We start from the raw sequence: 13,783 nt of genomic DNA, 5'->3' as shown, positions 1-13,783 counted from the left end.
TTTATAATCCTTTCCAGACTGATACATGTCAACTGTTTTGATTCTCATCTGTTCTTGAATTTCTTTAGATCGTGGCATAATGTGTTGCTATTTAAGCATGCTTCACTTTGTCAGACAGGTTCTATTTAAGTGATTTCTTGATTCAACAGGTCTGGCAGTAATCAGGCCTGGGTGTGGCTAGAGAAATTGAACTCGGGTGTGATAAACCACAGTTTTAACAGGGGGGCAAACACTTTTTCACACAGGGCCATGTAGTTTTGGATTTTGTTTTCCCTTAATAATAAAAACCTTCATTTAAAAGCTGCATGTTGTGTTCACTTGTGTTACCTTTTACTAGTGTTTAAAGTGTGACAAACATGCAAAAAAATAAGAAATCAGGAAGGGGGCCAACACTTTTTCACACCACTGTATAAAAAAGTGTTCGTGGCTCATCTGCCAGTGGGTGCCCCCCTAAGCATAAAAGTGAAACTCCGCCTATGTATTTGGGTTAATAGCCATTTTGACATTACAGTCTAATAAATTGCACTGGATAATGAATAAAAACAATAAATAAAATAAATAATTCAAATAAAATAAAAATAAATGAATATAAAACACTCCAAAGAGAAAGGAAATATTTAAATCGCATCATATGACCCCTTAAATAACAAATAAAATAAAATCACAAACACATTTACATGTCAAAGACCTGCATGCACACTGACCATGCATATTTGCATGTCAACAGACAACTTTTGTCCAGTCAGATAATGACACACAATGTCGCTTGACTTAGACGTACCTGGGTAAGGGAACGCCAATCCATGTTTGCGCTCCCTAAATACATGTGTTTCTTATCCACAACCCATAGTTTGGTGTGCAAAATGCCTCCAGTGATGCTCTGCAGGTCAACTCCCCTGACCTCAGCCCCTGAGAGAAAGCACAAAGCAAGAAAGCTAAAGGAAAAAAGCTGCATAACATCCAATCCAAACCATTCACCATTCTCAATGTATACATTTTCACGTGCTGCATGTGCAATAGGCACGCTGTTGTACCTGTTGCAACCAGTTCGTCTGTGTCTGCGATGTACGGCTGAGGGGCGTTTACAGCGATCTTCAACTTCACTCCTTTTGGTTCAAGCTGCTTCAGCTGGTTGAACACTTTTTTGCCCTGTAGAAAAGATTTAAATGAAACGCCTTATATAATGCAAATTAATATTATCCTGCAGGTAACAAATGTTCTAGAGCCTTCAGAGTGCGTAAAATGTCCACAATACAACGTACCAGCACAGACGAGGGCTCCGTAAGGCCTAAATCTGAATCTCGGAGTGTGAAATAGAAAGCACCAATGTGGACAGAGCGGTTTGCTTTGTTTAGTAGATTAGTCCAAGTGTCTGAAATGCTCTGCAGGTGTGGCGAGCCGGAAGGGAAGCTGAGGCCCTCAGGGACACTCTCAACAAGAGTAAGCCTGATAGGGAGCGTTTAGAAACACATTAACATCTCAAACTCGCCATTTAAATACTTCAAAATATGAAAAGGACCCGTTTCCTCACCTACAGTCAAAAGTGCATGTCTCTTGAGGCATCCAGAAACTTTCCAACCAGTGCAGCTCCAGTTGTGACATCAGGTGTGACACAGATTTAGGGACTCCATACTGCCAGACGTGCGATGCAAGTCCACCCAAAAGGAGGAGAATGGTGGGCAGGAGACAGAAAAGGGAAAAGCTCCTTCCTTTTGTCTGCTAAAACAATAGAAAATCAGTGATAATAAATTAAAGACTTTCTTTTTACTCATGCAAACATCTTTCCAACAACATATACTGTATGTATATGTCTGTTAGTGATGAAATGACTGTTTAATTTCACATATCCTCTTCTGTTGAAATTCTGTTGTGATTTGATGGCGAAACAAAGACTTGTCGAGGCAACTAGTCTCAAAAATTTGTGTACGTATGCAAATCAAAGAGGACAAATCAGTCCAGAGAAAAACATTCTGGTCTGTATATATGGCTTGTACTGCAGTATTTTTCTTTCTTACTTATTAGTTTTGTCCAATAAAAATATCAAAGCAAGCAAAATGACTCAAAATATTTTTCTTCTGAAAAATGTATTAAAATTATGAAAGTTTATGCCTAAATCAAGAAAAATACCTTGGGTATGATGGGGTAAAAAATGTACTTTATTCAAAGGGAAAACAAGATTATTGCTTGTTTCAAGCAAAAATAAATAAATAAAGATAAATTAACATTTATTTTGATTAAATTTTGTCAGAAAACAAGACTTATTATGTCATGCAATTTTGTTTCTCAAGTAAATGTATCTTTTAGATATTTATACTGGAAATCAAGATAAATAATAATAATCTCATTTTATAATCTCAATAATAATCATTTTTTGCAGTGTGATTCCTTTTTTTAAGGTAAACACAAGGGATTTTTAAAAATCCATTTTATTGTCCACCAGGAGAAAATTGTATGTCTGTTCACTTAAAACAGTAATAACAGGTCTCTCCTCGACAAACCAGTGCTTAATAAAGTTTACTATTTAGGATTAGAGGTGTGCTAAAATCCCTAACCCTTAGTACGAACAATAATAGTACTCTTGCTTTAGTAAACACCATTCATTTTGTACATTGCATGTTACGAAATATGGTTCACCTCACCTTGGAGGGTGTACACGATTTGGTCTCGGCATGTTTTGTCTGAGTAGTACTGGCAGTTTGGCTTCCCTGTTGTGTTTCTTTAAAGCATTTTTTACTATCTGAAGGTTTCTGGATCTTAGCAGTTTCATCTTGACCACTAAGTATGGATCCATCATCCTTATCTGGAACACATTCCACACATTTCACATCATTCCCTGTGACGCTATTTTCTTCTGTCCAATGTGATTGGGCTACACTTCCATTATCATTATCGTCCTTTGAAGTATCTTCTTCACAAGCTTGATCAGATGCCTCATGCTGATCAACAGAGGAGCATGAGCTCAGATCCTCTACGGTGGCATCCTGTGCCGACATCTGCTCATCTTCTGAGATGGTATCTCCGCTTGCGGTTTCAAATTCAGAAACGGGCTCTATGACAAGATCAGAGGTCTCATAGACATTCCTGAGTGGGGGTCGCTTTAGTGACATATCTACCTGATCAGAGTCTTTTGTAATCTCAGGCGTTTGATCAAGAGATTGATTAATTTTCAGAGCCAAAAGAGTGGAGGCGTGACCCGAGATATCACCTTGAGAGAGAAAATCAGCAAGGCTTGTGTGTAAACGAGCCGATGGGACAGGCAGTGATCCTGACATTTTCACTCTTCCAGCCTCTGTAGAGCCAGCTCTCTCTTTTTGGCCCTGCTGGATAGATCCATCCGTCTTCGGTGATGACTCTGCACTCTGGACGGTCACTCGCTTGCGGCCCAGGGAGCTTTGAAAGGTAGGGATGCGGGACAACGGTGGTCTCCCTGCTTTGCGGTGTTCCTCTCCATCCTCCTTCCTCTCGAATGTTGCTTTCTCATTCTCTTCCTCACCTATCAAATGTTCTGCTGATCTGAAATGTACATCCTCTGGTTCCTATAGCATTAGTTGAATGCAAAAACATTATATAATGGGTGTATACACATGTAATGTATATGTAATTTATGCATAATCTTTACACTTTGGTACAAAGAGTGTATTTAAGGTGCAAAGTCTGTAGATAGATAGATAGATATATTGTATTGGTGTATGTGTAAATGTAATTTGTTGTTTGTATACGCACTAGGCCTATATTTTGGTACAAATACATGTATGTTATTATCAATTATATTGTATTAAAAGGGCAAAGACTGTAGATAGATAGATAGATAGATAGATACTGTATAATTATCTTTATTTCCCTTTTTCTCTTAATGTTAGACTGGTTAGAGTAAATAAGTAGCAATTACTGGAACAAAAGTTTGTCTAACATATCATCAGATAAGTCAGGAGAGACTGCGTACAACAAACTGCAATGCTTAAACGCTAAAGAAAACTCTTGTAACCTTTTCTAAACACTAAGCCAGCAAGTTTGAGACCTAAGTTAGCAAGCAGGCTATACTCACCATGACTACAGCGGAGAACTACTCTCAATTGATCCGTAACGAGTAACTATTTTTAAAATAAAAGTATGTAAACACGAACTGTACGAGGAGATAAAGCTGTTGTCGGTCCAGTTTGGGCGGCTGCTGTTGAAGACAATGTTTGTAAGAGCGATGCTGTCTCTGTCTGCGACGTGGCTGCAGAACTACAGCACAGTGCGGTATAATGAAGAAAAAGAGAGAGAGAGAGAGAGAGAGAGAGAGAGAGAGAGAGAGAGAGAGAGAGAGAGAGAGAGAGAGAGAGAGAGAGAGAGAGAGAGAGAGAGAGAGAGAGAGAGAGAGAGAGAGGGCAGTTTGGCTTCCCTGTTGTGTTTCTTTAAAGCATTTTTTACTATCTGAAGGTTTCTGGATCTTAGCAGTTTCATCTTGACCACTAAGTATGGATCCATCATCCTTATCTGGAACACATTCCACACATTTCACATCATTCCCTGTGACGCTATTTTCTTCTGTCCAATGTGATTGGGCTACACTTCCATTATCATTATCGTCCTTTGAAGTATCTTCTTCACAAGCTTGATCAGATGCCTCATGCTGATCAACAGAGGAGCATGAGCTCAGATCCTCTACGGTGGCATCCTGTGCCGACATCTGCTCATCTTCTGAGATGGTATCTCCGCTTGCGGTTTCAAATTCAGAAACGGGCTCTATGACAAGATCAGAGGTCTCATAGACATTCCTGAGTGGGGGTCGCTTTAGTGACATATCTACCTGATCAGAGTCTTTTGTAATCTCAGGCGTTTGATCAAGAGATTGATTAATTTTCAGAGCCAAAAGAGTGGAGGCGTGACCCGAGATATCACCTTGAGAGAGAAAATCAGCAAGGCTTGTGTGTAAACGAGCCGATGGGACAGGCAGTGATCCTGACATTTTCACTCTTCCAGCCTCTGTAGAGCCAGCTCTCTCTTTTTGGCCCTGCTGGATAGATCCATCCGTCTTCGGTGATGACTCTGCACTCTGGACGGTCACTCGCTTGCGGCCCAGGGAGCTTTGAAAGGTAGGGATGCGGGACAACGGTGGTCTCCCTGCTTTGCGGTGTTCCTCTCCATCCTCCTTCCTCTCGAATGTTGCTTTCTCATTCTCTTCCTCACCTATCAAATGTTCTGCTGATCTGAAATGTACATCCTCTGGTTCCTATAGCATTAGTTGAATGCAAAAACATTATATAATGGGTGTATACACATGTAATGTATATGTAATTTATGCATAATCTTTACACTTTGGTACAAAGAGTGTATTTAAGGTGCAAAGTCTGTAGATAGATAGATAGATATATTGTATTGGTGTATGTGTAAATGTAATTTGTTGTTTGTATACGCACTAGGCCTATATTTTGGTACAAATACATGTATGTTATTATCAATTATATTGTATTAAAAGGGCAAAGACTGTAGATAGATAGATAGATAGATAGATACTGTATAATTATCTTTATTTCCCTTTTTCTCTTAATGTTAGACTGGTTAGAGTAAATAAGTAGCAATTACTGGAACAAAAGTTTGTCTAACATATCATCAGATAAGTCAGGAGAGACTGCGTACAACAAACTGCAATGCTTAAACGCTAAAGAAAACTCTTGTAACCTTTTCTAAACACTAAGCCAGCAAGTTTGAGACCTAAGTTAGCAAGCAGGCTATACTCACCATGACTACAGCGGAGAACTACTCTCAATTGATCCGTAACGAGTAACTATTTTTAAAATAAAAGTATGTAAACACGAACTGTACGAGGAGATAAAGCTGTTGTCGGTCCAGTTTGGGCGGCTGCTGTTGAAGACAATGTTTGTAAGAGCGATGCTGTCTCTGTCTGCGACGTGGCTGCAGAACTACAGCACAGTGCGGTATAATGAAGAAAAAGAGAGAGAGAGAGAGAGAGAGAGAGAGAGAGAGAGAGAGAGAGAGAGAGAGAGAGAGAGAGAGAGAGAGAGAGAGAGAGAGAGAGAGAGAGAGAGAGAGAGAGAGAGAGAGAGAGAGAGAGAGAGAGAGAGAGAGAGAGAGAGAGAGAGAGAGAGAGAGAGAGAGAGAGAGAGAGAGAGAGAGAGAGAGGAAAATGTGAGGAAGAACCTCGCCTACTAACACGCTGTTACATTACAAACCACCTCTGACTCACAGCCTGTCAATATGTACGTACTGCTGCAAAACATAACAAATAAAGTTATGAAATGATGAGCTCATCTGTTACAGTTGAGTACGTGTAACCTATAATTTTGTTATTTGAACCAGAATGTTGATTTGCGCTTCTTCGTCAGTTCGTGTAATGAAATATAGGTATAAATGATGATGACAGATAGAAATGACAGCTGACGGTTATTGATGGTGTAAAATTGAACTAACCGCCGTTTCCTGTTCTCAGTACACTCAGCGCGGTAAAGCAATGGGCGTTTTTTTTCATGATAGGACTGCTTCCAGCAAGACTGCAAACCACGCCCGATGCACTGTAAACCACGCCCAGGCAGACGATAAACCACGCCCACTAGAGAAAGCTATCGGTTTTCGAGATGGCGAAACTTTCTCTGTTCCTCTTTCTACTTATTTCAAAACATTATAATTTTTAAAAGTCTTCTGTACTTCTAAAATTTTAGCTTTTTTTTTTTTTTTTCAGATCTCTGACAGACATGTTAAATAACTGGATGTGAAACCTCTTTTAGCTCTGACAGTCATAATTAATCATATAAATTGGTGTTAATAACAGCTATCTGCTGGAATGTGGCAGGAGATGTGGAGATAAGAGCGGCAGACATGGAAATAAACTCAAACATCACAGTCTGGCATGCCCGATTGCCTTGCATGATATTTTGTCTGGCTGCTTAGTCTTAGGAAGACAAGAGCGTCTAGCATATTAAGCAGAGCAGAGTTCTCGTCAGGTCAGTTTAAGCCGTCTGCAGACTGAGTCTTAATGACACACGCACACACCTCACGTTTAACTCCCTGCACTGCAGTAATAAAACACACCCAGCACCATTAACAATTGCTTATGGGAGTGTAAACCAGTTAAATGCTGCAGTGCTGGGCACATCAAGCCTGACAAATTGCATGTAGTTACTCACCCTCGTGTCGTTCCAAACCTATGTGCTGCGGTGTTTTCCGGTGAAACTCAAAAAGAAACAATTCAGAGAAAAAATTCATAGTGGTCACAGGATCATGGGATGTCAAGCTCCAAAAAGAAAAAAAAGAGAGAGAGAGAGAGAGAGAGAGAGAGAGAGAGAGAGAGAGAGAGAGAGAGGAAAATGTGAGGAAGAACCTCGCCTACTAACACGCTGTTACATTACAAACCACCTCTGACTCACAGCCTGTCAATATGTACGTACTGCTGCAAAACATAACAAATAAAGTTATGAAATGATGAGCTCATCTGTTACAGTTGAGTACGTGTAACCTATAATTTTGTTATTTGAACCAGAATGTTGATTTGCGCTTCTTCGTCAGTTCGTGTAATGAAATATAGGTATAAATGATGATGACAGATAGAAATGACAGCTGACGGTTATTGATGGTGTAAAATTGAACTAACCGCCGTTTCCTGTTCTCAGTACACTCAGCGCGGTAAAGCAATGGGCGTTTTTTTTCATGATAGGACTGCTTCCAGCAAGACTGCAAACCACGCCCGATGCACTGTAAACCACGCCCAGGCAGACGATAAACCACGCCCACTAGAGAAAGCTATCGGTTTTCGAGATGGCGAAACTTTCTCTGTTCCTCTTTCTACTTATTTCAAAACATTATAATTTTTAAAAGTCTTCTGTACTTCTAAAATTTTAGCTAGGAAGTTAGGACGCGTGTGGTGGGCGTGGTCTCGCAGGAGGAGGAAGACGCCTTTGTTTACGTTTTTCTTTACCAGCATGCACCGCTAGATGTCGCCAACAGCGATGAGTTAGGTTGATAACGCAGCACATAAACACGAACGGGACTGAAGTGATGAAGGAAAGGATTTATCGGATTTGTTACGTCGATTACACGGTCTTAGTCATTTGTAAGGTAATGCTGGGTTTAATTTAGTAGTATTTAAAGCAGTTTATAAAAATGTGTGTCGCATATTTATATCAAAACCGGTCCGACCTGTGAACTAGCAAATCGATTTAAACTCAATCTAGCAACGTTAGCCACTCAGCTAGCTACTACTTTAGATCAGTCTAAAGTCAGTTTAATACAAATGTTTGACTGTTAGAATTAGTTTGGAAGTATTATAATTTGTGCGGTACAATCTATCCGGTAGATGAGCAACAGGTGTAACGAATAAACAAAGTCTGGCTGTCAAAACTCTCAATCAGTTACAGTTACATTTAATGACTGGTTTCAGACGAAATATGATTTTGTTTTCGATTAGGGAGATTGTGTTCTTGATATCAGTATGAATGGTTTGAGTTGTTGTTGTGTAAAGCTTGGCTGAGTTTACTTTAGCTCCATTAAATACTTTCATTTTTATTTTGCAGGTGCACATCACAGGCTGATTGATACGGGTTCCGAGAAATGACATTTCATTCCTGGCTTCATCATATGTGACAGAATATTGTATAGAAAATTAGACTAATGATAATCCACGCTTGCCTGAACATGCCCGAAATTTGTTTTTCGTTTTTGTTAATATGATTAATCTTGACATTTTGCACCAGTTTTGTTTTATTTTATTTTAATTTAAAGCTTTGATCTATGCATTGTATTATATTATTTTAATCCTTTTTTTTTTTTACATCCATCATCATAATGCAGGCTCCAGTTCCACCTTCCCCCATGAAACCAGCCGTGGCCCCTTCAGTAGAGCTGGGTGTCACGGTTCTTTACACTTGTCTTTATGGGGGTCTATTTTTAGTCGTATACGTTCAGCTTTGGCTGCTGTTACTCTACCGGCATAAGCGATGGAGTTATCAGAGTATTTTTCTTTTTCTTTGCCTGTTCTGGGCAGCGCTTCGCACAACGCTCTTCTCCTTTTATTTTCGTAATGCCCTTGCGGCCAACCATCTGCCCACTCCAGTCTACTGGCTCCTTTACTGCTTCCCAGTGTGCTTACAGTTCTTCACCCTGAGTCTCTTCAACATTTACTTCACTCAGGTAAGACAAGTTATAAAGAAAGATTCATAAGAGTATGTTTGCGTAGTTGAGAAATCAATCCACTCCCTAATAACAATGTTTCATTTTGACAGGAGTTGCTCAAAGTTCGAAGCGTGTTCAGCGTTGAGCCCAGGAAAGCACTGTGAGTGGATTTCCACGTTAGCATGTTAATGGATAACATCTGATTGTGTGTTTAATGAGAATTGTGTTTGTGTGTAAACTTTGATTTCTAGATGGGCGGCTCGGTGGGTGTATGCCACCATGAGCGTCATCTTCCTGTGTGTCAATATAGTATGCGCAAGCCTCGGACAGCATGGTGCCTCCGGTGGAGCTGGTGAAGACACTTGGAGGCTGGTTCTGGTTCGAGTGCTGGTTAATGACCTACTGTTCATTCTGGAAGCTGTGTGTCTGGCCACGTCTCTGCTCCTCTTAACTCGATCCTCGCCTCCTACCACCCCTTATCTACGCAGTAAGGTACATACTTTGCAAGTGCTTAAAGCAATAGTATCCAGTCCTCTAAACCTCTGCAGTGAATGGGTGCCGTCAGAATGAGAGTTCGAACAGCTGATAAAAACGTCACAATAATCCACAAGTAATCCACACCACTCCAGTCCATCAATTAACATTTTGTGAAGTGAAAAGCTGTGTTTATGAGTTCGTAATCCATAAGAACACTTCCTCCAGTGAAAAAGTCCATCTCCTGTTGCCCTCTCACATCAAAATCCACCAACATATTTATTTAGAACTATTTTTTTTTTGCTTGTAAATGGTGCTTAATCTGTGCATATTTCTCTCCCGATTCGGACGATAAAGTATCCGTTTTTATAAAATGGTTATTCCATATACGTAGTAAGGTTTCACAAAATAAAACAGAGCAAATAAAGTGTAATGATATTAATAAAAACAGTATTCTTCCACCAAACAATGTAGCTCCTCAGAATCAGTTGTGGTTGCAACAAAGTGGTTGCCAAGCAACAGACAAATGTAAACAAAGGTGTATGTTTGTAGTGTAATTTACAACAGCTTCGAACGTGGCTCAGCCAATCAGAATCAAGGACCGGAACTATCCGTTTTATAAAAATACTTTTTCACTGGGACACTAGGAATATTATGGGACTCGAATTTTACAAAGACAAACTTTGGGACCAAAAAGGTTATTTGCAGCTATTTATGACGTCTTCTGCTTGCAGGGGTTTTGTTGGACTGCGGTGCTGGGGGCAGGTGTCATCTTGCTCTTCTCTAGCAGGGCATGCTACAATCTTGCTGTGCTGTTTTTGTCTCAGAATCATAAAGTCGAGGCCTTCGACTATGACTGGTACAACATCTCTGATCAGGTGGGCAGTTGCACTACATTGGTTGCTAATGAAAAGGTGTTCCTGTAACTGGTCGGTTTGTGATGTTCAGTGTTGTTTTCAAAGGCTGACCTTCAGAGTGAGCTTGGAGACAGAGGCTACATTATCTTCGGAGCTGTTCTCTTCATTTGGGAGCTGCTTCCTACCAGCCTGCTCATTCTCATCTTCAGAGTTCGCCAGCCTCCTCAAGAAAAGGTTTGCTGATTATGCATTTTTCCATGCCTATTGCATGTGATTTTAGTTTGTTAATACACTACCGTTCAAACGTTTTGGGTCAGTTTTTTTAAGAAATGATAATTTTTTTTATCAATAATGCATTAAATTGATTAAAAGTGAGAGTAAAGGCATTTATATAAGTTACAAAAAATAATATTTTAAATAAATGCTATTCTTTTGAACTTTCTATTCATAAAATAATCCTGAAAGAAATATATTAAGGTTTCCACAAAAATATTAAGCAACTATATTGTTTTCAACATTAATAATAATAAATGTTTCTTGAGCAGCAGATCAGCATATTAGAATGATTTCTGAAGGATCATGTGACGCTGAAGACTGGAGTAATGATGCTGAAAATTCAGCTTTGGTCACAGGAATAAATTACATTTTAAAATATATATATTTAAATATAAAAGTTTTTAAATTGTAATATTTCACAATATTTTACTGTATTTGTGATCAAATAAATGTAGCCTTGGTAAGCATAAGAAACATCTTTTAAAAAAAATAAAGACTTTTGAACGATAGTGTACATTTTTGCATTTAGGTCAATGACAAAAAAAATGCTTAAGATGATGGAAAGAAACAATTTAGTTTTGCATCTGCCAAATGTATAATGTATATGCCCAAAAAGGAGTGTTCCATCATTGAGCTGTTTGCTTTGTTTATTTCAGAACTGCAGCCCAGCGATGTGCAACACACGAGGCTCACGCTCATATTTCTTTGACGACCCTCGTGCAATGGATGACGACACGGGTTCTCTCTGGAGTCACAGTATCAATCCTCATAGCAGGTATCAGGCTTTATCACAGCTCAGATATTTAAAGGGGTCCTATTATGCTTTTTCACTTTTTCAACTTTAGTTAGTCTGTAATGTTGCTGTTTGAGCATAAAAAAGATCTGCAAAGTTACAAAGCTCAAAGTCCACTTCAAAAGGAGATCTTTTATTTAACAGAAATCACTTTTCAAAAACTACAACGAATGACTCGTTTGGACTACAACCATATTTTCCAGGAGTTGTGATATCACAAATACCGACGAATGGGACGAGACCTGGTTGAGCTGCACTAGAGAAGGCAACGAGTGTTATCACTGTGTCGGAGACACGCTAGCTTTCCCAAAGCAGATGAACTTAGAGTGGTTACAATCATCCGGGTTTAAATCGCGCTCAAATTGATCTGATTTTGACGCAATATTTACTCTGAAGCTCGCAGGCGGCTATGGTAAGGGGCGTGACATTTCCCGACCAGGCGCCGAGTGGAGCCAATCACAGCACACACTGGCCCAGCTAACCAATCACAGCACACACTGGCCCAGCTAACCAATCACAGCACACACTGGCCCAGCTAACCAATCACAGCACACACTGGCCCAGCTAACCAATCACAGCACACACTGGCCCAGCTAACCAATCACAGCACACACTGGCCCAGCTAACCAATCACAGCACACACTGGCCCAGCTAACCAATCACAGCACACACTGGCCCAGCTAACCAATCACAGCACACACTGGCCCAGCTAACCAATCACAGCACACACTGGCCCAGCTAACCAATCACAGCACACACTGGCCCAGCTAACCAATCACAGCACACATTGGCCCAGCTAACCAATCACAGCACATTTCGTATTTCAGAAGGCGGGCCTTCATTTGATACAGGAACTATTCGAGCCGTTCATGCCAGACTGGGGAGAGAGGTGCTGTAATAATGTGAAAAATAATGTGTTTTTCTGGTTCTAGGTTCTAGTACACCCTCAAAACAAAATCAAGACTTTGTAAAAGAGCATAATAGGACCCCTTTAACATTAAAACAGCTTGTGGGATCAGTTATGATATGGTGATTCCAAACCAAAACTTTGCACCAACAGCTGGTTTGGATCCAGTGAGACGACTCCACTCCTCTTCAACCGGACTCAGCAGAGCAACCAGCACCACTCTCTTTACTCCACTCCACAGACCTGACCACTATGCAAAGCTGCAGAGATCTTCTCTGACCTTCTCAGGCGATAGCACAGCATCACCTCTTCCTGTTGAGTAGCTCAATAGGTTCATTTGCACTAATACTCATCAGAAGCATCTGTACTTCTGAAGTTGCATCTTGACTTTTTAAAGCAGACCACAATAGACTAGATGCTTGTGATTAAAAAGGGACCAGTTAATGATTTTTCTATAAGGAGTGAAGGAGGAGTTATTACCACATTTGTCTTTTCTTAATTTATAAGGGTATCCTTGAAATGTATTATCACATATTTTTTATTTTGTGTGGGATGATGACCTTCCATTTTAAATGGTGCGTAAGAAAGCAATAATTTTGGTACTAACCGTGTGCTGATATTTTGACAGTGTATTTTAATAAAAAAACTAATTTAAACAGTTTCATTTGTAATTTGCTGTTTATATATATGTGGCGCATTCAGAATTTGTCTCATCAGGATTTCAGAAAATAAATAAAAAAATCAGAACTTAGAAACTCTTAATATTTGTGAAAATGCATTTTGCTGTAAAAACAAAAAAAAAGCAAAACACATTTCACCATGTGATCATAAATAAAAATCTAATCCAGTTAAAATATATTTTTTTTTTTTAGGTTAATGTACATTATTAGTACACTTATATTTTTACTTTACAGTTTAGGGTGGGTATGATGTTTAAATCGTATAAAACAAGTCTCTTATGCTCACCAAGGAAGCATTTATTTAAAAAAATAGAGTAAAAATAATATTGTGAAATATTATTGCAATTTAGAATAATTGTTTTCTATTTCTAATTTATTCTCATGATCAAAGCTGAATTTTCAGTATCATTACTCCAGTCTTTAGTGTCACATGATCCACATGACAACAGTTGTTCTTTTAACAGCTTAATTCTTTTGTGGAAACTGATACATTTTTGAAAGTGAAAAAGTGACATGAAAGTGACGTGACGTGGCCAAGTATGGTGATCCATATTTGGAATTAGTGCTCTGCATTTAACCCATCCAAAGTGCACACACACACCGTGAACACACACCCGGAGCAGTGGGCAGCCATTTTTTTTGCTGCGGCGCCCGGGGAGCAGTTGGGGGTTCGGTGCCTTGCTCAAGG

The 13,783-nt window shown here is 39.5% G+C and overlaps 2 protein-coding genes across 3 annotated transcripts in view; one reads left to right on the top strand and one right to left on the bottom strand.

Annotated features, from left to right (window-relative positions):
* Nucleotides 1–4,274, bottom strand: part of LOC107664786 (phospholipase D3-like) — an 8,684-nt gene extending 4,410 nt beyond the window's left edge. Inside the window, exons 1-6 of one of the 2 annotated variants that reach the window (XM_016455458.1) lie at nucleotides 4,046–4,274; nucleotides 2,640–3,536; nucleotides 1,532–1,719; nucleotides 1,263–1,446; nucleotides 1,035–1,149; nucleotides 782–909 (exon numbers count right to left, since the gene is read on the bottom strand). In XM_016455458.1, the coding sequence (XP_016310944.1) occupies nucleotides 782–909; nucleotides 1,035–1,149; nucleotides 1,263–1,446; nucleotides 1,532–1,719; nucleotides 2,640–3,536; nucleotides 4,046–4,048 (1,515 nt within the window). In that variant the 5' untranslated portion in view covers nucleotides 4,049–4,274. The remainder of the gene's footprint in view (nucleotides 1–781; nucleotides 910–1,034; nucleotides 1,150–1,262; nucleotides 1,447–1,531; nucleotides 1,720–2,639; nucleotides 3,537–4,045) is intronic. The other variant, XM_016455459.1, reaches the window with a different exon arrangement.
* Nucleotides 4,275–7,939: 3,665 nt separating this feature from the next.
* On the top strand, nucleotides 7,940–13,086 carry LOC107664726 (integral membrane protein GPR137-like). The gene is made up of 8 exons (XM_016455375.1): nucleotides 7,940–8,055; nucleotides 8,511–9,126; nucleotides 9,219–9,268; nucleotides 9,360–9,600; nucleotides 10,317–10,460; nucleotides 10,545–10,673; nucleotides 11,372–11,490; nucleotides 12,569–13,086. The coding sequence occupies exons 2-8, from the start codon at nucleotides 8,782–8,784 to the stop codon at nucleotides 12,660–12,662; spliced, it is 1,122 nt and encodes a 373-aa protein (XP_016310861.1). The 5' UTR covers nucleotides 7,940–8,055; nucleotides 8,511–8,781; the 3' UTR covers nucleotides 12,663–13,086.
* Nucleotides 13,087–13,783: the final 697 nt, after the last annotated feature.

Source organism: Sinocyclocheilus anshuiensis, unplaced genomic scaffold (genome assembly GCF_001515605.1).
Source record: "Sinocyclocheilus anshuiensis isolate Anshui unplaced genomic scaffold, SAMN03320099.WGS_v1.1 scaffold235, whole genome shotgun sequence".
NCBI lineage: Eukaryota > Metazoa > Chordata > Actinopteri > Cypriniformes > Cyprinidae > Sinocyclocheilus > Sinocyclocheilus anshuiensis.
Note: the sequence above shows the minus strand (reverse complement) of the source record. Positions and strands in the feature narration are given on the sequence as shown.